The sequence below is a fragment of the Leucopleurus acutus genome, assembly GCF_964270905.1.
Source record: "Leucopleurus acutus genome assembly, chromosome: 2".
NCBI lineage: Eukaryota > Metazoa > Chordata > Mammalia > Artiodactyla > Delphinidae > Leucopleurus > Leucopleurus acutus.
Window position 1 is genome coordinate 30,907,661 of NC_139143.1, and position 23,077 is coordinate 30,930,737.

The 23,077-nt window shown below is 36.8% G+C and overlaps 1 protein-coding gene across 1 annotated transcript in view; it reads left to right on the top strand.

Annotated features, from left to right (window-relative positions):
- The window catches only part of RGS7 (regulator of G protein signaling 7), a gene marked incomplete at its 5' end in the record, with an annotated part of 604,742 nt that overhangs the window by 274,130 nt on the left and 307,535 nt on the right, over nt 1-23,077 (top strand). Inside the window, one exon of the mRNA XM_082833652.1 lies at nt 22,536-22,632. Coding sequence (XP_082689778.1) covers nt 22,536-22,632 — 97 coding nt within the window. The remainder of the gene's footprint in view (nt 1-22,535; nt 22,633-23,077) is intronic.

Consider the following 23,077-nt stretch of genomic DNA (forward strand, 5'->3'; position numbering starts at 1 on the left):
TAAACTGATAGTCTTTTAAGTTCAGACACATTCTAAATGTTCTACATTCCCCCCCCCCACATTTTGTGTTTTTAATGTCATATTTTACATCTTCATGTTTATCCCTAAACTATTTATTGTAGTTATAGTTGCTTTTACAATTTTTTTCTGTTCATCTTCCTACTGGCTTATTTAAGTGGTTGGTCCTTAGCCCTTGCTATATATTTGTCTTTCATAGTTGGATTTTCCCTTTCCCATAACTTCTTCTATCTTTTCCACTTAGAGAAGACCTTTTAACATTTATTTTAGGGTAGGCTTAGTATTGATGAACACGTTTAGGTTTTGATATATATATATATATATAATGCCACTCCCTTCTTGTCTGCAAGAAGTTTTTGTGAGAAATCAGCTGATAGCCTTATAAGGATTCCCTTGTATGTGATTCTTTGTTTTTCTCTTGCTCCTTTTAGATTCTGTCTTTAACTTCTGCCTTTTAAATTATGGTATGTCTTGGTGTGGGTCTGTTTGAGTTCATCTTGTTGGGACCCTCTGTACTTCCTGTGGTTGGATATCTGTTTCCTTCTTCACATTTGGGAAGTTTTCAGCCATAATTTTCTCAAATATAATTTCTATCCCATTCTCTCTCTCTTCTCCTTCTCAGAGCCCTATAAAATGAATGTTGGTATGCTTAATGTTATCTTGGAGATCTCTTAAACTGTTTTGATTTTTTAAAATTTGCTTTTCTCTTTGCTGTTCTGTTTGGATGATTTCCATAATTCTATCTTCCAGATCACTTATGTGTTCTTTTATGTCACTTAGTCTGCTGTTCATTCCTTCTAGTGTTTTGTTTGTTTGTTGTTGTTTTTGGTTTTTTTTTATTTCAGCTATTGAATTCTTCATTTCTGATGGGTCTTTTTTATATTTTCTCCTTCCTTGTTAATGTTATCACTGTGTAGATCTATTATTTTACCTAATTCAGTTAACATTTTTATAACCAATGCTTTGAATTGTTTACCTGGTAAATTGTTTATTTCTATTTCATTATTTTTTCAGTGGTTTTCTCTTTCTCTTGAGAAGAGAGCAGTTAAGAGCACTTCCTCTGCTTTTACATTTTGCTTAACTGTCTCAGCTTCTATGAATTTAGGTAAAACAGTTGCCTATTGCAGTTTTGGAGGGGTGTTCTTATGTGGGAGCATTCCCATATAGACTGTTTGTAACCATTGCCTTTGTGGGAGAGCTGGATTTAATGTGGACGCAAGTTATGTCTTTCCTCAGGGTGTACTGGTAACTATCACTTTGGTAGGAGGTGGGGCTGGAGACGGGAGGGATAGAGCTGGAGTCAGTTGTGAGGTGGAAATTGTCCTCTGCTCCGTGGCTGTCACTGCCATATTCAGTGTGGGGCCTGATCCCAAGTTGCTGGAGCAGGAGTCCTGAGGATTGGGACTGAGCTGGCTTTGTTCCCTTTAAGTGTATTTTCCCCTCTTCCTGCACTGGGACCCTTGCCCCAGAGAGGGTAGTACCAAAGCAAGAGGGGCCATGCAGGCTCTCAGCTTGTGGTTGGCTGTAGACAGAGATTTGAGCTGTTTCCAATGTGCTGCCTGTGCAGGCGTCCATATTTGTATCACTCACTCCACTCAGACGCAGCCTTGGGTGCAATTCTCCTTTATCCCTCACAACTGATCACTGCCCCCCCAGTCTCTGCCTCCCCCAGCTTGTTGTGGGGTCACACCACAGAGCTGGCAGGGTCAGCGTGGACTTTTGGCATGCATCGGGATGTGAGCTGTGGTTGAGCAGTGCTGTCAAGAGGTCTGGGCTGCTTCTGGTGTGCTGCTTGAGCAAGCGCCCCAAATGGGTGCCACAGCCCTGCCCAGTCTCTGCTCCTGGACTGGGCTGTTTGTGCATCCTGGGGTTGAGTCTTCTCGTCTCCAGATTCAGGGCCACGTTGTAAGATACAGTAAGTAAGGCAGGAGTGTTTACTTGCCTGGGGCTGAAGTGCAAACCGAGGCAGTGGCAGGATACTTTGGCAGTTGCTAGAGCAGACCCCCCAAAATATTGCATGCTCTTTATGAGCAGAGTCCAGGCTTCCTAATGCCCCATTGTCCCAGCAGTCCTCCATACAGCCAGTGGGGCTCATCTCCCCCACATAGGACCCCAGGACTAGGGTGTCTAATCTGTAGCTCTCACTGCTCACTCCCCAAGGTGAATGTCTGTGTATTCTCCCTTTTCCTCTGAGCCCCCTCCCATGAGCACAGGTCCCAACCTGATCACTTTTCTTCCCTTTCTGCCTGATTATGTATCTTTCTTACAGCCTTGGTTGTAGTGGAGTCCTTCTGCTACTTTTCTGGTTAGTGAGAATTGTTCCACATGTAGGTGTATTTTTGATATATTTTGGGGGAGAAGTGAGCTCTATGTCCTCTTACTAGGCCATTTTGGTTGATCTCCTACAACATCATTTTTTGACATATATACATATGAAACGATTGTCACAATCAGTTTAGTAAACATCTATCATCTCATATAGATACAAAATTAAAGACAAAAAAATTTCTTCTTGATGAAAGCTCTTAGGATTTACTCACTTAACAACTTCATTACAGGAGTTTTAATTATATTTATTGTGTTGTACATCACATTCGTAGCTCTTATTTTTCTTATAACTGGAAGTTTGTGCCTTTTGACTGCCTCCATTCAGTCCCCCCTCTCCCTACACCGCTTTGTTAACCACAAATCTGATCTCTGTTTCTATGAGTTTTTCTGTTTGTTTTTGCAATAAAATTGCCCTAGAACACTTTTAATTCCTGTTACACAACATAATGATTCAATATTACTATACATTTCAAAATGATCACCATGGTAAGCCTAGTTATGATATGTCACTGTGCAAAAATATTATATAGTTATTGACTATATGTCCCACACTGTACATTTCATACCCGTGACTCATTTGTTTTGCAACTGGAAGTTTTTAAGTCTTTATCCTCTCACCTATTTCTTTTTTCCCTCTACCCCCCTCCACTCTAGCAACCACCTATTTGTTCTCTGTATCTACAATTCTATTTCTGTTTTGTTATGTTTGTTGATTTGTTTTGTTTTTTTAAATTCCACATATAAGTGAAATTATACCTGACATCCATATTTTAACTGTAAAATAATAGATATAGGTGTTCTAGCAGTAAGTAAGGCAAACTCCTTATTTGACTTTATTTTTTTCTCATAAAATTATTGAATATTGTTGTCAAGAAGAAGGCAGCCAAGGGTTCTGATTTCCTTGGCATGAGAATTTTGTTTTCATGAGGAAAACAAAATTGTGGGGGAGATAAAAGGCACAGTTATTGGATGAGACGTTATACATTTGTATGTCTAGGTTTGGACCTACTTTGCTTAGAGATTTTGTATAAACTCAATCATTATGCATCCTAATTTCTCTTTTCACTTAAATAATGAGTGAATAGTTGCACTAAACTTGGTGCAGAGAACTTTTTTGTAGGCAGATCAATAAGAGGGAGGTGATTTTTGCCAAATCCCCATCTCCAGCCTTCTGCATGTAAAGGGTGAATCAGAAAAGTCACAATGAATTTTTCCTTATTTAGAGCTAACTGTTCAGTAGGTTGGAAAGATCAATATGGCTGTTCAAATGCTTTTGAAAAAATAAAATAGATATTAGCTTTGTAGTGCCTTGAATTGTCAGCACCAGGAAAGGTAGAGTTAGAGGAGGAGTTTCTTTTTTCCCTTTTGCCTTCTACAATTTACTCATGGATCTCAAAAGAATTCTAAGAAATTGAAATTTAAAAATCAAGTTGTGAAATAAGGAAACCAAGGAACTTCCCATAGAGAAAAAGGTCAGAATCAGCAGCAGCAAAAACCAATTTATAACTCTGAAAAACATGAAGCATAATGCACATAGCCAAATCATCGTATCTTTATTTTTAGTGTGTGTATCTGAAGTAGGTAAACCTTCATCATTGGCATGATTATACTTTTGTCCTTTTAAAGTACTTTTGCCTTGTCTTCAGGTTATAATCCTTTAAAAAATTGTTTTAAATGGGAGCCACAGACAGGGTATTAATTCTTACACTAAGCAGTCTGGATTAACCTAGGCTAAGCAGTAATCATATATACGGTGGTGATGACCACAGGTCATTATTTTGATTACGCTTGTTAAAACAATATTGAAATCACTCCAGAGATATCTCTGAGCATCCATTTTACAAAAGAAGTTGTCATAAAGTAAATTACTTAAGTAATATATATTGATACCACATCATTAAAATAGGAGTTTTTAGCCCTTCTGCCCACACTTAATCCAAAGCCCTCATGTTTCCTCTCAGTGGAAGCAGAATACAGTTATTGCTTGTGGCCCCAAAAGTAACACTCCATGCACTGACAATTAGGTCCTGTCTGGACCAGCACTCTCAACCAGGATTTTCTGAGAATATTAAACCCTAATTGACTGAGGGTTCCATTTTATGTGATAAATTAACTTCAGAATACCACTAGTCCACTACCAACTTTGAGAGAATTGAGAAGATAATCACTAACATCATATTCTGAAGGGCTTAATTCTCTAATGGAATCCCTTATGGGAAAGGAGCCTGGGCAGGGTATTACTTCATTTGGCATTGTCCTTTGCATTTTTATGAAAGAATAGTCCAACCTAGGGGAACCTATACATCAATGAAACCACTGGACAAACCTCTTTTTCTAGTCCTTGGAAGGGATCTCACACCTCTGACTCCTGGACCCTGGCAAGAATGTTCAGATTCTAGGTCTTCAAGCATACAGATGGGCAAAGAGCTGCCTGGTGCTTTCAGGTTGGGAAACAGTGCAACACAGGGTGAACACAGATCTTTTCTTATCTCCCTAACTCAGAAAGTTTTTCTACCTTGATCAATACTGCAAGGACACTTGTCTCTTAAATTTCTTACTCAGTGCACCTTCCCTTCTGATCTTAAATCTCTTGACTGTTTTCTGTATCTGAAGCCTTCCTGATAGTGATGGGACTCAGAGAACTTAACCTTATATTTATTAGCTCTAGCCAGGCTAAGGGGACAGAAAGAACAAAGAAAGTTAGTGTGAGATTGATCAAAAGGACCAGCTCTTGTTATCTTAACTACTTGTTCCTTTACCACATAATGCTTAATATTCTGAAATCAGGATTCAACTTCACTTAAGAAGACCCTGGGAAGTATGACTTAAGGGCGATATTCATAATAGTACTTAATAGTTTTTGAAACATTGTTTTACATGTATATTTCATTGAATATGAGAGATAAGTAACATTATCTCTATTTAATGAATAAGGACACAAAGGTTTAAAAATAGGTGACTTGCTCAGGATTATTTAACTAATATTCCACCTAGCTGAGTATTAAAGTTAGCCCCGTTTTGTTATTTCACACTTGGCCCAGACTGAATAGCATCCTCTCTTACCTCTAGACACTTTGCTAACTCTGGATCTTTATATGTTCAAATTAATTGGGATAGTGTTGCCTGACTTTTTGCCTCCTTTGTTCAGTTCCACTGTTCCTGACTTTGCTTCCACATTATGCCAAACGTTGTTATGGAAATTTTGTAATGATGAGACCTTTTAAGAAGAACTTTTAGAACATTCTTTAAGAACCTGTGTAAATTCTTAATGTAGAAATAATGAATACATGATGATATCTTTCATTAAATGATAAAACATGGCATCAGTTTTCCTGTGTTTACTTTTATTAGGTGGATTTCTGTACTGCTACCCACCTTAATCCCTAGTCAAAGATATGACTTATCTAGGCTTGATGATATAAGAAATTTTTAATTAGGTGAGAGGAAGGAAAGAAGGAGTAAAATAAATTCAGGATTTTATTGTCTTTTTTTCTATTTAAACATGAATGTTAAACTTCAGTACAATATACTAATGACATTCTTGGTCACAAATACAGCTGTTTATGAGATGTGGATGGATAGACTTAAGTGCATTTTATAGTTTTTAAGTAACTTTGTGGTGAAAGTAAATTATAACTTAAATAACATTTATATTTTAACATGCACTCCAAAATGAATCTGATGTCTCCTGAATTATATTCCATTTTCCCTCTGTAGCCATTTTTTTATCTCTGTCATTCATAAATTCATCCAGATCTTTTTTTAACGGAAGTGTAGTTCATTTACATCATATTAGTTTCAGGTGCACAGCATGGCACTTCAAAATTTTTATAGATTATACTCTATTTAAATTCACCACAAAATAATGGCTATATTTCCTTGTAGACTATCCATTTTAAACATAGTAGTTTTTACTTCCTTGCCCCTACCCCAACCTGCCTCTTCCTTCCTACCTCTCCCAAATAGTAACGAACAGTCTTTTTTCTATACCAGTGAGCCTGTTTCTGTTTTACTATATTCATTCGTTTGTTTTAATATGTAGATTCCACATATAAGTGATAATATAACAGTATTTGTCCCTGTCTGTCTGAATCATTTCACTAAGCATAATACCTTCCAGGTCTATCCATGTTGTTGCAAATGGCGGAATTTCTTTCTTTTTTATGGCTGAGTAGTATTCCATTGTGTTGATTATTATTATTATTTTTTTTGGTGTGTGTGTGCATGTGTGTGTATCTCACATCTTCTTTTATTACTCATTTTTTGATGGACTCTCAGATGGCTTCAACTTCTTCATTTTATAAATAAGGCTGCTATGTGTATTGCAGTGTGTGTATCTTTTTAAATTAGTGTTTTTGTGTTTTTTTGATATACACCCAGGAGTGGATATGCTGGATCATATGGTAGCTCTATTTTTAGTGTTTTGAAGCACCTCCAGACTTTTATGCATAGTGACTGCCTCATTTACAATCCCACCAACAGTGTACAAGGATTCCCTTTTCTTTACATCCTGGCCAACATTTGTTATTTGTAGTCTTTTTGATGATATCCATTCTAAAAGTGTAAGGTGATATTATCATCATTGTTTTAATTTGCATTTCTCTGATGATTAACTATGTTGAGCATCTTTTCATATGCCACCTGTATGTCTGCTTTGGAAAAATGTCTATTCAGGTTCTCTACCCATTTTTTAAAATGGGTTGTTTATTTTATTTTTATTAATTAGCACCAGGTCTTAGTTGCAGCAGGCAGGCTCTTTAATTGCAGTTTACAGGCTCCTCTGTTGAAGCTGTCCAGCTCCTTAGTTGCAGCTCATGGGCTCCTTAGTTGCGACTCCAGGGCTCCTTAGTTGTGGCTTGCCAGCTCCTTAGTTGTGGCACTTGGGCTCCTTAGTTGTGGGACACAAACTTGTAGTTGCAGCATGCGTGTGGGACCCCGTTCCCTGACCAGGGATCCAGGCCCCCTGCATTGGCAGCGCAGACTCTTATCCACTGTGCTGCCAAGGAAGTCCCAAGTGGGTTGTTTATTTTTTTGATGTTGAAATGTATGAGTTCTTTTTATATTTTTTATATTAACTCCTTATCAGATATATCATTTCAAATGCATTCTCCCATTAAGTAGGTGGACTTTTTGTTTTGTTAATAATTTCTTTGCTGTGCAAAAGGTGTTTACTTTGATGTAGTCCCATTTGTTTACTTTTGCTTTTGTTTCCCTTTCCAGATAAGACATATTTAATAAAAATATAACTAAGACTGATGGCAAAGAGCTTATTGCCTGTGTTTTCCTCTAGAACTACTATGGTTTTAGGTGTTTCATTTAAATTTTTAATCCATTTTGAATTTATTTTTGTGCTTCATGTGAGAGAGTAATCCAGTTTGATTCTTTTGCATTTAACTGTCCAGTTTTCCAAACACCATTTGTTAAAGAGGCTGCCTTTTCCCCACTGTATATTCTTGCATCCTTTTCCATAGATTAATTGCCCATATAAGTTAGGGTTCATTTCTATGCTCTCTATTCTGTTCTAGTGATCTATGTGACTGGTTTTGTGCCAGCACCATACTGTTTCGATGCCTGTAATTATGTAGTATAGCTTGAAATCAGGAAATGTGCTACCTTCAGCTTTGTTCTCCTTTCTAAAGCTTGTTTTGGCTTTTGGGGGTCTTTTGTGTTTCCATACAAATGTGAGAATTATTTTTTCTAGTTCTGTGAAAAATGCAATCTATCCACCAGAGGGCAGACAGCAGAAGCAAGAAGAACTACAGTCCTGCAGCCTGTGGAACAAAAACCACATTCACAAAAAGGTACACAAGATGAAAAGGCAGAGGGCAATGTACCAGATGTAGGAACAATATAAAACGCCAGAAAAACAACTAAATGAAGTGGAGATAGGCAACCTTCCAGAAAAAGAATTCAAAATAATGACAGTGAAGATGATCCAGGACCTCAGAAAAAGAATGGAGGCAAATATCGAGAAGATGCAAGAAATGTCTAAGAAAGACCTAGAAGAATTAAAGAACAAACAAACAGAGATGAACAATACAATAACTGAAATGAAAATTACACTAGAAGGAATCAATAGCAGAATAACTGAGGCAGAAGAACAGATAAGTGACCTGGAAGACAGAATGGTGGAATTCACTGTTGTGGAACAGAATAAAGAAAAAAGAATGAAAAGAAATGAAAACAGCCTGAGAGACCTCTGGGACAACATTAAATGCAACATTTGCATTATGGGGGTCCCAAAAGGAGAGGAGAGAGAGAAAGGACTCAAGAAAATATTTGAGGAGATTATAGTCTAAACTTCCCTAACATGGGAAAGGAAATAGCCATCCAAGTCCAGGAAGCGCAGAGAGTACCATACAGGATAAACCCAAGGAGAAACACGCCGAGACACATAGTAATCATATTGGCAAAAATTAAAGACAGAGAAAAATTATAGAAAACAGCAAGGGAAAAGCAGCAAGTAACATACAAGGGAACTCCCGTAAGGTTAACAGCTGATGTCTCAGAAGAAACTCCACAAGCCAGAAGGGAGTGGCATGATATACTTAAAGTGATGAAAGGGAAGAAGCTACAACCAAGATTACTCAACCCAGCAAGGATCTCATTCAGATTCGATGGAGAAATCAAAAGCTTTACAGACAAGCAAAAGCTAAGAGAATTCACACCACCGAACCAGCTCTACAACAAATGCTAAAGGAACTTCTTTAAGTGGGAAACACAAGAGAAGAAAAGGACCTACAAAAACAAACCCAGAACAATTAAGAAATTGGTAATAGGAATATACATATCGATAATTACCTTAAATGTGAATGGATTAAATCCTCCAACCAAAAGACACAGACTTCCTGAATGAATACAAAAACAAGACCCATATATATGCTGTCTACAAGAGACCCACTTCAGACCTAGGGACACATACAGACTGAAAGTGAGAGGATGGAAAAATATATTCCATGCAAACGGAAATCAAAGGAAAGGTGGAGTAGCAATACTCATATCAGGTAAAATAGATTTTAAAGAATGTTACAAGAGACAAGGAAGGACACTACATAATGATCAAGGGATCAATCCAAGAAGAAGATATAACAATTCTAAATATATATGCACCCAATATAGGAGCACCTCAATACATAAGGCAACAGCTAACAGCTCTAAAAGAGGAAATCGACAGTAACACAATAATAGTGGGGGACTTTAACACCTCACTTACACCAATGGACAGATCATCCAAACAGAAAATTAATAAGGAAACACAAGCTTTAAATGACACAATAGACCAGTAAGATTTAATTGAAATTTACAGGACATTCCATCCAAAAACAGCAGATTACACTTTCTTCTCAAGTGTGCATGGAACATTCTCCAGGATAGATCACATCTTGGGTCACAAATCAAAACTTAGTAAATTTAAGAAAATTGAAATCATATCAAGCATCTTTTCTGACCACTATGCTGTGAGATTAGAAATGAATTACAGGGAAATAAATGCGAAAAACAAAAACTAATGGAGGCTAAACCATATGTTACTAAATAACCAAAAGATCACTGAAGAAATCAAAGAGGAAATCAAAAAAATACCTATAGACAAATGACAATGAAAACACAACAATCCAAAACCTGTGGGATGCAGCAAAAGCAGTTCTAAGAGGGAAGTTTATAGCTATACAAGCCTACCTCAAGAAACAAGAAAAATCTCAAGTAAACAATCTAACCTTACACCTAAAGGAGCTAGAGAAAGAAGAACAAAACCCGAAGTTAGGAGAAGGAAAGAAATCATAAAGATCAGAGCAGAAATAAATGAAATAGAAACAAAGGAAACAATAGCAAAGATCAATAATACTAAAAGCTGGTTCTTTGAGAAGATAAACAAAATTGATAAACCATTAGCCAGACTCATCAAGAAAAAGAGGGAGAGGACTCAAATCAAGAACATTAGAAATGAAAAAGGAGAAGTTACAACAGACATTGCAGAAATACAAAGCATCCTAAGAGACTACTACAAGCAACTCTATGCCAATAAAATAGACAACCTGGAAGAAATGGACAAATTCTTAGAAAGGTATAACTGTCCAAGACTGAACCAGGAAGAAATAAAAAATATGAACAGACCAATCACAAGTAATGAAATTGAAACTGTGATTAAAAATCTTCCAACAAAGAAAAGTCCAGGACCAGATGACTTTACAGGTGAATTCTATCAAACATTTAGAGAAGAGCTAACATACATCCATCTCAAAGTCTTCCAAAAAATTGCAGAGGAAGGAACACTCCCAAACTCATTCTATGAGGCCACCATCACCCTGATACCAAAACCAGACAAAGATACTACAAAAAAAGAAAATTACTCTCTGATGAATATAGATGCAAAAATCCTCAACAAAATACTAGCAAACAGAATTCAACAACACATTAAAAGTATCATACACCACAATCACGTGGGATTTATCCCAGGGATGCAAGGATTCTTCAATATATGCAAATCAATCAATGTGATACACCATATTAACAAATTGAAGAATAAAAACCATATGATCATCTCAATAGATGCAGAAAAAGCTTTTGACAAAAATTCAACACCCATTTATGATAAAAGCGCTCCAGAAAGTGGGGATAGAGCGAACCTACCTCAATATAATAAAGGCCATATACGACAATCCCACAGCAAACATCATTCTCAATGGTGAAAAACTGAAAGCATTTCCTCTAAGATCAGGAAAAAGACAAGGATATCCACTGTCACCACTATTATTCAACATAGTTTTGGAAGTCCTAGCCATGGCAATCAGAGAAGAAAAAGAAATAAAAGGAATACAAATTGGAAAAGAAGTAAAACTGTCATTGTTTGCAGATGACATGATACTATACTTAGAGAATCCTAAAGATGCCACCAGAAAACTACTAGAGCTTGTCAATGAATTTGGTACAGTTGCAGGATACAAAATTAATGCACAGAAATCTCTTGCATTCCGATATACTAGTGATGAAAAATCTGAAAGAGAAATTAAGGAAACACTTCCATTTACCATTGAAACAAAGAGAATAAAATACCTTGAAGTAGGGCTTCCCTGGTGGTGCAGTGGTTGAGAGTCCACCTGCTGATGCAGGGGACATGGGTTCGTGCCCCGGTCCAGGAACATCCCACATGCCGTGGAGGGGCTGGGCCTGTGAGCCATGGAGCTGAGTATGCTGAGCCTGCGCATACAGAGCCTGTGCTGCACAATGGGAGAGGCCACAACGGTGAGAGGCCCGCATACCACAAAAAAAAAATACCTTGGAATAAACCTGCCTAAGGAGACAAAAGATCTGTATGCAGAAAACTGTAAGACACTGATGAAAGAAATTAAAGATGATACCGAAAGATGGAGAAATATACACCATGTTCTTGGATTGGAAGAATCAATATTGTGAAAATGACTATACTACCCAAAGTAATCTACAGATTCAATGCAATCCCTGTCAAATTACCAATGGCATTTTTTACAGAACTAGAACAAAAAATCTTAAAATTTGTGTGGAGACACAGAAGACCCAAAATAGCCAAAGCAGTCTGGAGGGAAAAAAGCGGAGCTGGAGGAATCAGAATCCCTGACTTCAGACTATGCTACAAAGCTACAGTCATCAAGACAATATGGTACTGGCACAAAAATAGAAATACACATCAATGAAACAAGTTAGAAAGCCCAGAGATAAACCCATGCACCTATGGTCAACTAATCTATGACAAAGTAGGCAGGGTTATACAATGGAGAATAGACAGTCTCTTCAATAAGTGGTGCTGGGAAAACTGGACAGCTACATGTAAAAGAATGAAATTAGAGCACTCCCTAACACCATACATAGAAATAAACTCAAAATGGATTAAATACCTAAATGTAAGACGAGACACTATAAAACTCTTAGAGGAAAACATAGGAAGAACACTCTTTGACATAAATCACAGCAAGATCTTTTTTGATCCACCTCCTAAAATAATGGAAATAAAAACCAAAATAAACAAATGGGACCTAATGAAACTTAAAAGCTTTTGCACAGCAAGGGAAACCATAAAAAAGATGAAAAGACAACCCTCAGAATGGGAGAAAAATATTTGCAAACGAGTCAACAGACAAAGGATTAATCTCCAAAGTATATAAACAGCTCATGCTGCTCAATATTAAAAAAACAAACAATCCAATCCAAAAATGGGCAGAAGACCTAAATAGACATTTCTCCAAAGAAGACATACAAATGGCCAAGAAGCATATGAAAAGCTGCTCAACATCACTAATTATTAGAGAAATGCAAATCAAAACTACAATGAGATATCACCTCACACCCATTAGAATGGCCATCATCAGAAAATCTACATACATCAAATGGTGGAGAGGGTGTGGAGAAAAGGGAACCCTGTTGCACTGTTGGTGGGAATGTAAATTGATACAGCCACTATGGAGAACCATGTGGAGGTTCTTTAAAAAACTAGAAATAGAATTACCATATGACCCAGCAATCCCACTACTGGGCATATACCCAGAGAAAACCATAATTCAAAAAGACACATGCACCCCAGTGTTCACTGCAGCACTTTTCACAATAGCCAGGTCATGGAAGCAACCTAAATGCCCGTCGACAGACGAATGGATAAAGAAGATGTGGTACATATATACAATGGGATATTACTCAGCCATAATTAGGAACGAAATTGGGTCATTTGTTGAGACAAGTGGATGGATTTAGAGACTGTCATACAGAGTGAAGTAAGTCAGAAAGAGAAAAACAAATATCGTGTATTAACACATATATGTGGAACCTAGAAAAATGGTAGAGATGAACCAGTTTGCAGGGCAGAAATTGAGACACAGATGTAGAGAACAAACTATGGACACCAAGGGGTGAAAGTGGCGGGGGTGGGGGTGGGGGTGGGATGAATTGGGAGTTTGGGATTGACATGTATACCCTGATGTGTATAAAATTGATGACCAAAAAAAAAAAAAAACAAGCAGATGAAAACATTCAGACCTCTAGGCAGAGATTGCATCAGAACAAAGATCTTGGGGAAAAAATGCAATATGTATTTTGATAGGGGTTGCATTGAAGCTGTAGATTGATTAGATAGTATAGTCATTTTAGCAATATTAGTTCTTCCAATCTAAGACCATGGTATATCTTTCCATCTGTTTGTGTTTTATTTTCTTTCATCAGCATCTTACAGTTTTACAATTACAGGTCTTTTACGTTCTTAGATTTATTGTGAGGTATTTTTTTATTCTGCTGCAATTGTAAATGGGATAGTTTTCTTAATTTCTCTGATAGTTTGTTGTAAATTTATAGGGATGCAATAGATTTCTATATATTTATTTTAAATTCTGCAATTTTACTCAATTCATTGATGAGTTCTAATTGGTTTTTGGTGGCATCTTTAGGATTTTCTATATATAGTATCCTGTTCTCTGAAAACAATAACAGTTTTACTTCTTTTCCAATTAGAATTCCTCTTTTTTCTTGTCTGACTGCTGTGGCTAGGACTTCCAATACTATGGTGAATAAAATTGGTGAGAGTTCGCATTCTTTTCTTCTTTGTGATCTTACAGGAAAGAAGTTCATGTTTTCACCCTTGAGTATGATGTTAGCTGTGGGTTTGTCATATATGGTTTTTATTATGTTGAGGTTTGTTCCCTCTATACCCACTTTGTTGAGTGCTTTTTTTTTATCATAAAGGAATGTTGAATTTTGTCAGAAGCTTTTTCTGCATCTGTTGAGATAACCATATAATTTTTATTCTTTAATTTGTTAATGTGGTATATCACATCGATTAATTTGCAGATTTTGTACCATTCTTGATACCGTGGGATATATTTCACTTGATCATGATTTATGATGTTGTTAATGTATTATTGAATTGAATTCTGTTTCTTAATATATTGTGGATTTTTGCATCTGTGTTTTATCAGTGATATTGGCCTGTAATTTAATTTTTTTGTGGTATCTTTTTCTGGTTTTGTTATCAGAGCGATGGTGGTCTCAGAGAATGATTTTTGAAGCATTTCTTCCTCTGCAGTTTTTTGGAGTAGTTGGAGAAGGATAGGTGTTAACTCTTGTTTAAATGTTTGGTAGAATTCACTTTTGAAGCCATCTTGTCCTGAACTTTTGTTTTTTGGGATTTTTTAGATTACTGATTCAATTTCATTACTAGTATTTGGTCAGCTTATATTTTCTATTTATTCCAGACTCGGCCTTGTGAGATTGCACACTTCTAGGAATTTGTCCATTCCTTCTAGGTTGTCCATTTATTGGCATATAATTTTTCATAGTTTTCTCTCATGATCAATTTATTTCCCTGTGGTGTCAGTTGTAATAACTTCTTTTTCATTTATGATTTTATTTATTTGGTCCCTTTTTTTTTCTCATGAGTCTGGCTAAAGTTTTATTGATTTTGTTTCTCTTTTCAAAGGACCAGTGCTTAGTTTCATCAATCTTTTCTCTACCTTTTATTTTCTTAGTCTCTATTTCATTTATTTCCACTCTGAACTTTATTATTTCTTTTCTTTTATTAACTTTGGGTTTTGTTTTCTTCTTTTTCCAGTTCCTTTAGGTATAAGGTTATGTTGCTTATTTCAGATTTTTCTTGTTTCCTGAGGTAGGCTTTTATTACTATAAATTTCCATCTTAGAACTTCTCCTAACCATAGATTTTGGATCATTGTGTTTTTATTTTTTTATTTTTTTTTTGTCTCCAGGTATTTTTAAAATTTCCCTTTTGATTTCTTAAGTGACTCATTGGTTTTTCAGTAGCATATTGTTTAGCCTCTATGTATTCTTTTTTTTTTTTGCAGTCTTAACTTTTTTATTTGATTGGTTTTTTGTAGTGATATCTAGTATCATAATGGTGTGGTCAAAAAAAATGCTTGGTATGATTTTAATATTTGTAAACTTACTGAGACTTGTTCTGTGGCCCAGCATGTGATCTGTCCTGGAGAATGTTTCATATACACTTGAAAAATTGTGCATTATGCTGCCTCTGGATGAAATTTTCTTTATTTATCTATTAACTCTATTTTGTCTAAGGTGCCATTTAAGGCCAGTGTTTCCTTCTTGATTTTCTGTCTGGATAAACTGTCCATGGATGTAAGTGGAGTTTAAAGTCCCCTAATATTATTGTGTTACTGTCAATTTCTTCCTTTATGTCTGTTACTATTTGCTTTATGTATTTAGGAGGTCCTATGTTGGGAACATACACATTTACAGTTGTTATATCTTCTTGGACTGATGCCTTTATCATTATGCAATGTCCTTCTTTGTCTCTTGTTACAGTGTTTGTTTTAAAGTCTATTTTGTCTAATATAAGCACTGCTACCCCAACTTTCTTTACCTTTCAGTTTTCGTGGAATACCTTTTTCCATCCTCCCACTTTCACTCTGTCTATGTCTTTAGATCTGATGTGAGTTTCTTATAGGCAGTGTATATGTACGTATGTATATGGGTCTTGTTTTGTATCCATTCGGCCACTGTATGTCTTTTGAATGGAGTATTTAGTTCATTTACATTTAAAGTAATTATTTTTAGAGGTGTACTTATTGCCATTTTGTCAATTGTTATTGGGTTGTTTTTGTAGTCTTTTTTTCCCTTTCTTCTTTTGCTGTCTTCCCTTCTGATTTAATTACTATGTTTAGTGTTATGTTTGGAATCCTTTCTTTTATTGTACCTGTGTATCTATTATAGATTTTTGGTTTGTCTTTACCAGATCATTTGTATATAGCAATCTGTTCATATATGTGATTGAGTTGATGATCTCTTAAGGTCAAACACATTTTACCAACCTTGAGTTTTTACACATTTAATGATTTTTGAGATCCTATTTTACAATCTTTCTGTTTTATGTATCCTTTAACTACTTATTGTGGACATAGATGATTTTACTGCTTTTGTCTTTTCACCTTCCTGCTGGCTTTATAATGGTTGATCTACCATCTTTATTGAATATTTCCTTTTACCAATGAGATTTTTCTTTTCATAATTTTCATGCTTTTAGTTGTAGTCTTTTATTTCCTGCTTAGATGTATTCCTTTAACATTTCTTTTCCAGTCGGTTTAGTGGGGGCTAAACTCATTTAGCTTTTGCTTGTCTGTAAAACTCTTTATTTCTCCTTAAAATCAGAATGATAGCCTTTCTGGGTAGATGTTTCTGTTATAGGTCTTTTCCTTTCATCACTTTAAAAATATCATGTCATCACTTCTGGCCTGCAGAGTTTCCACTGCAAAGTCAGATGATTGTCTTATGGCAGTTCCCTTGTATGTAACTGGTTGTTTTTTCCTTGCTGTTTTTAATATTCTCTCTTTAATTTTTGCTCTTTTAATTACTGTGTGTCTTGGTATGATCCTCTTTGGGTTGGTTTTGTTTTAGACTCTGTGTTTCCTGGTAATGGATTTCTGTTTTCTTTTCCAGGTTAATGAATTTTCAGCTATCATGTCTTCAAATATGTTCTCTGCTCCTTTCTCTCTCTTTTTTCTCCTTCTGTGATCCCTATAATGCTAATATCAGTATACTTGATTTTTGCCGGTGGTTTCTTAAGCTGTGCTAATTTTTTTTTTTTCCTTTCAGCTTAGATGATTTGCACTACTCTCTTCCAGTTCACTGACCCATTCCTCTGTGTCATCTGGTCTACTTTTGATTCCTTCTAGTGTATTTTTTACTTTAGTTATTGTATTCTTTAGCTTTGTTTTGTTCTTCTTTATATTTTCTAAATCTTTGTTAAACTTCTCACTGTGTTTACCCATTTTTCTCCCAAGTTCTCTGAGCATCTTTATGATTATTATCATGAACTGTTTATTGGGTAGATTACTTATCTCCACTTTGCTTAACTCTCCTTCTGAGCTTTATGTTGTTTTTTTGTTTCAAAAATATTCTTCTGTCTGTCATTTCATTTTGCCTGATTCCCAGTTTTTATTTCTGTGTATTAGGAAGGTTAGTTACATTTCTCAATCTTGGAAATGTGGCCTTATGCTTGAGATGTCATATGGGGTCCAGCAGCACACTCTCCTTTGTTCACCAGAACTGTATGCTGTAGAGGTGCCTTGTATGTGGGCTTCATGGGCCCTTTTGTTGTGGCAGGGCCAACTAGTGTGGGCATACTTGTAGGCATGACTGGCTCCAGGCTAGTTGGTTGCCAGGCCCTGCATAGCCCAGAGACTATCAACTGCTGCTGGGTGGGGCCAGGATATGAGGTGGCTGACTTTGTGGTCCTGGGAGTCAGAGGTTGCTGTTGGCCCCTGGGGTTGGGGCCAGATCCCTGGACTGCTGGCTGCATGGCTTATTGTGTCTTGGAGCTGGTGTTCACTTGGGGCTGGGCTGGGGCCCAGGGTGTCTAGAGACTGGTGCTGTCTCACTGGTGGGTAAGGTCGGCTCCTGGGGCTAGTGCCCAGTCCACTGGTGGGCAGGGCCAAGTATTGAGCCTCCTCAGGAGTGGGACCAGTTCCTGGGTCTGCAGGGGTTGTTCATGGGGGCCTATGGCTGCTGCCTGCCTTCTGGTGGGTGATGCTGTCCTGGGGCAGTCCCAGGACTAGTGCTGACCAGCTGGCTGGAGGGTCTGGTCCTGGTGCTAATAAGGTAGAGGGAGGACTCCAAAATGGCACTTGCCAGCTCCAGTGTCCTTGTGGTAGAGTAAGTTCTCCAAAATAGCTGCCGCTCTTGTCTATTTCCCCAGGATGAGTCCTACTTTCCTCCTGCCTCTCTGGGAGGCTCTCTAAGATCAGCAAGTGGGTCTGACCCAGGCTACTTTCAAATTACTGCTTCTGCTCTGGGTCTCAGAACATGTGAGATTTTGTGTGTGACCTTTAAGAGTGGGGTCTGTATTTCCCACAGCCCTTTGGCTCTCCTGAAAACAAGCCCCATTGGCCTTCAAAGATGAATTCTGGGAGCTCATCTTCCTGGTGCAGGACCCCTGGCCAGGGAGCCTGATATGGGGCTTGGACCCCTAGCTTTTTGAGGAGAACCTGTGCAATTTTAAGTATTCTCTCATTTGAGGTTCTCTTCCTTGGGAGTTTTGGTAGCTTACCTGAGAGTATGGATCATGACTATACTACACCTTCGCCTCTCCTACCATTCTCATTGTGATTCCTTCTTTATATCGATAGCTGTGGAAGATATTTTCTGCTATTCTTCAGGTTGTTCTCATCAATAGCTGCTCTGTAAATAGTTGTAATTTTGGTGTGCCCATTGGAGGAGGTGGGCTCAGCGTCTTCCTACTCCTCCATCTTGGCCACACTTTTTAGGCAGTCAGTACTGACTTTTGATTGAGTAACTAGTTCTCCTACATATTGCCTGCCATCCTATAGTATTCATGGCTGGCTTGTGAAATGGTGATTTGTAGAGCTCCAAACTGTAAAATCTCTAAAAATAATAAATGGATGTTTGAGTATTAGCAAGCCTCCATGGTGTCTCATGGCAGCATTATGATAAACATTTAAGTAGTATTGTTTCATTAATCTTCACCCCTGATAATATGTATACTATTATCCTTTTTTCCATTAAAAAATGAGAAAGCTAAGTCTTAGAGTAACAAAGTAACTTACCTGTTCATACAGCTTGCAGGTAGCACAGCCAGGACCAAACTTAGATCTGACAGTCCTAAGTGCATGTTCATAATCACTCTGGTGTTTGGATTGAAACTGAAATGGGTTGACAGCTGGAAGCAAATGCATTTGTAAAAGGTCTGGTCAATTTAATCAGCTCATCGGTTTTTGACTGAGATTTGACTCTTTGACTTAAGTAAGAAAACTTACCCAGTTCTGAACACTGATGATTATTTCCAGATTAAGTAATTTTGTAGCTAGAAGAAATCTTACAAATCACCTGCTTCTAACTTTTTATTTTAAGGGTTAATTAAATAAGACTGAGAGAGAGCCTCTGTGACCAAAGACATGCCCCGTTTTACTGCCCATAGTCTACTGTTATGTTATCCCATGCTCAAAGTCTCCTCACCTTCAGAAACAGGCTCATGAGTGTGAAAACACATTCTGACCCTGTATAACTCAATATCATCCTTATGAAGATAGATAGATAGATAGATAGATAGATAGATAGATAGATAGATAGATAGAGATAGATATGTAGATAGATAGGTAGGTAGATAGATAATCTTCTTTTGGGATGCTCGTGATATCTGAGTCTTTTGGCCTTAAATTAAATTGCCCTAAAGAGTTTTAATATTTATTAGAGTTACTTTTATAGTATCTTGCTGTGTGGCTTGCTTTTTAGTTTGTCTGCTTTTAGCATTCTCCTCATCCATTTTCCATTGCTTATAGTCGGAAAGCAGATGATAAAGCATGTTAAAACCTGCTTATTATAAAAATAGTCTCTGAGTGAATGCTTAAATGAGTTTAGAATGATGTGTTTTTTATATGTGGCCTTTGTGACTGATTTTAGCTTTTAAAAACTAGATTATATTGGGTTTTTGTTTTGTTTTGTTTGTTTGCTTATTCTATGTCATGATAAGGTTCATGTGTAAATCATATCTGAATTAAGATAAAAACAGCTGAATACATTTTGATGATCACATTTTCAATCTAGAACACAAATCCTATTTTTACATGGAGTTTAAAATTTTTTTCTGCTGTGGAACTTATGGCTCAGGAACATTGAAAATTTTAAAATACAACCACAGAGGTCACTTTTAATTCCCAGATTCCTAACCTTGCTACTTTGGGATCCAGCGAACTGAGAGATGGACCTTAATTCAGCACCCAGCCAGAGGTGATGATTGTCACATCCACGGAGCTTAGGTGATTAAAGTGGGAGTCAGAGAGGTTTCCATGTCCATCTAAGCTGGCCTAGTTTAAACCATTAAGCTGATGATAAAAGGGTTTACAGGCTGATACTAGGCAAGGCAAAGCAGCTTATTCCTCATTTCTCAGCATTGTGTCAAGTAAATGAAGGACAAACAACAACAAAATAAAGCCATAAAAGTGTATATTTTTTCATGTTTCTATAATTGGATGAAATATTTTATTACATGTGAAGAACTGAATATTGTTGGGGTCTTTGGGGGGTCTGATTAAAAAAAAAACAGACTTCCTTTCCTAGCTGAATTCTGAACCCACTGAATATCACAACCAAAGAGTAAAGCAGTTAGAGGTCACGGTATCACCTTGATCGCTGACAAAGCTATTATATTGAAGAGTGTTTGTGAACACAGGAGACTTAATCCTGAAACCCAGTCCTTAACAGACTACTCACCCACTGGGGTAGGCCTCTCCACATCAGCAGATTTGGATATGGGCTTCCCTACAGGAAAGGGATGGGCTCTGTAGGCCAATTTCTCATTCCCAACTCTTTTACCTGATAAGTCAGTGCAGCTCCCCAGAGTGGAGTGAGTTAGGGAACAGAGAGAGGCAGGAGAATTAGGCTAATGGTGCTCCCGCCACATGGAAAAGGAACATAAGGAGTGGAGAATATGCAGCTCAAAGTATCAGGGGTGTGGTGTGTGTAGACATCTGAAGTCCAATATTTATTGTCTGTGTGTGGTGTTTTATATATGCTGTATCATTTAATAAAATACTGTACTCCTCCCACCCCAACCCAACCCTACAAAGGTTGTGGAATAGTTGTTATAAATATTATTATATACATTTTACACATGAGGAAACGAAACCTTAGAGAAGTTGCTTAGCTTGCTCAAAGTGTCATGAATGATAATGAGAAGATCTGAAACCCATTTTCCCACATCTTAGTTTCTCATGTTAATAAATCTGAAAATACTTATCCAGGCAAATAAGATCTCTTCATTGAAAACTGTTCTGAAGCCGTGTTGATTGGTGATTACTTGATACAACATTCAGACTGTGATTTTTTTAAACTTTTTATTTTGAAATAATTTCAGATTTACAGAAAAGATGCAACAATCTTACAGAGAAGTCCCTGTATGCCCTTTATTCAGCTTCCTCTAATTTCATCATCTTATATAATGATAACATAATTTTCAAAAATGGGAAATTGATATTGGTACTACAGTATTAACTAAACTACAAACCTTACTCAAATTTCACTACTCACCCATTGTTTTCAATATTGACTGAATTTTTTGAAGGCAGCAAGTGTATTATATTCATATTCACATCCGTAGTGCCTTCTGTAAGTCTGGTCTAGAATCAGTCATAAGTAACTGCTTGTGAGATGAGTAAATAATAGATTTTGAGTTTCATACTATCAATACAACTTGTGTATATTTGTGTGTATATATGTGCCACAGGCTTAGAAGCACATACAAAAGTCTGAAGCTGTGATTTGAATGAATGTTATTCAGAACTAAGTTCCACATTAGACTTGGTAAAGCAAAGCCATGTAAAACTGAAAAATTATCAAAAACAAAAGAGAATGTACTAATCAGATTGAAAGAAAGATACATACATTGGAAGGTACTAAATTAGCAAAAGACTATGGTGTGACATTCATTTTATTACTTTTGTACATGTGTGTGCATGCATGTAGATTTCATATGTCAGTTTAGTAAATGCCTGGGCAAGAGAAGAAGCAGTTGCTGACAGTCCTGTATTTCTAGTCAGGTTGTGGATTTATGTTAAACCAAATCATATAAACTCTCTTGTTTGAAGAGAAAATCCAGATTGATGCTTTTTTTTTTTTTTTTTTTTGTGGTACGTGGGCCTCTCACTGTTGTGGCCTCTCCCGTTGCGGAGCACAGGCTCCGGACGTTCAGGCTCAGCAGCCATGGCTCATGGGCCCAGCTGCTCCGTGGCATGTGGGATCCCCCTGGACTGGGGCGCGAACCCGTGTCCCCTGCATCGGCAGGCGGACTCTCAACCACTACGCCACCAGGGAAGCCCCAAATTGATGCTTTTAAGTCTTCTATTTTCTTTTGCACTGACTTCAGTAGAGATAGCATTAATGAAATGTGGATCTTGTTATCACAATGTTTTCTGATCATTTATAACCAAAGAATGTGAAACCAGGAGAGAGGCAATATTCCAAGCACAAAATTTTTCTTAAGCTTAATGAACTCTGAAATAGCCACATTTCTTTCTGTTTTCTCAATCATCTTTTAACCAAACTGAAAATATTAATGTGACAAAGTATAGAAAGACAAGAATATGGCATTATTCTTAGGGAAAACAGGTATACAAAATTCTTATGAGGACTGATTTTTCTCAAAAAGTTCAACTTTTAAAACGTTTTAATTATTTTATTATTGTTATTTAGATGGAAGACGTCATAGCACGCATGCAAGATGAAAAAAATGGAATTCCTATACGTACCGTCAAAAGCTTTCTTTCCAAGATACCTAGTGTCTTCTCTGGTAAGTTTGCATTCAATGTAACACTATTTTCTCCAGCACTTTTCATATAACTATGTGAAATCTATTCTAGTCATTTACTATTGACGCTCTCTCTAACTCATTATTCAATAATTACTTATAAAAATTTATGTCATGTTCAACATCATGTTGGATACTTGACTTGATAGTAAAACAAATCAAAACAGCAAAAAAAAGAAAAAATCATGACCTTACCCAAAAGTAGTTGCAAAGACATAATGAACAAATGTGAAATAACAGAAAATATATATATATATTAAAATATAGATGTATGAAACAGTGTGCTGTAGATTATATACAAAAGTTAGGAAGGTGACAAAAATCAATGAAGAGGCAAGAAAGGGTTCCTGAAGAGCAGTGATAAGCTGAGTTTGAAAAATGAGGAATTATATCAGCCTCAAGACTACTACCTCAACCAATTCTGCAT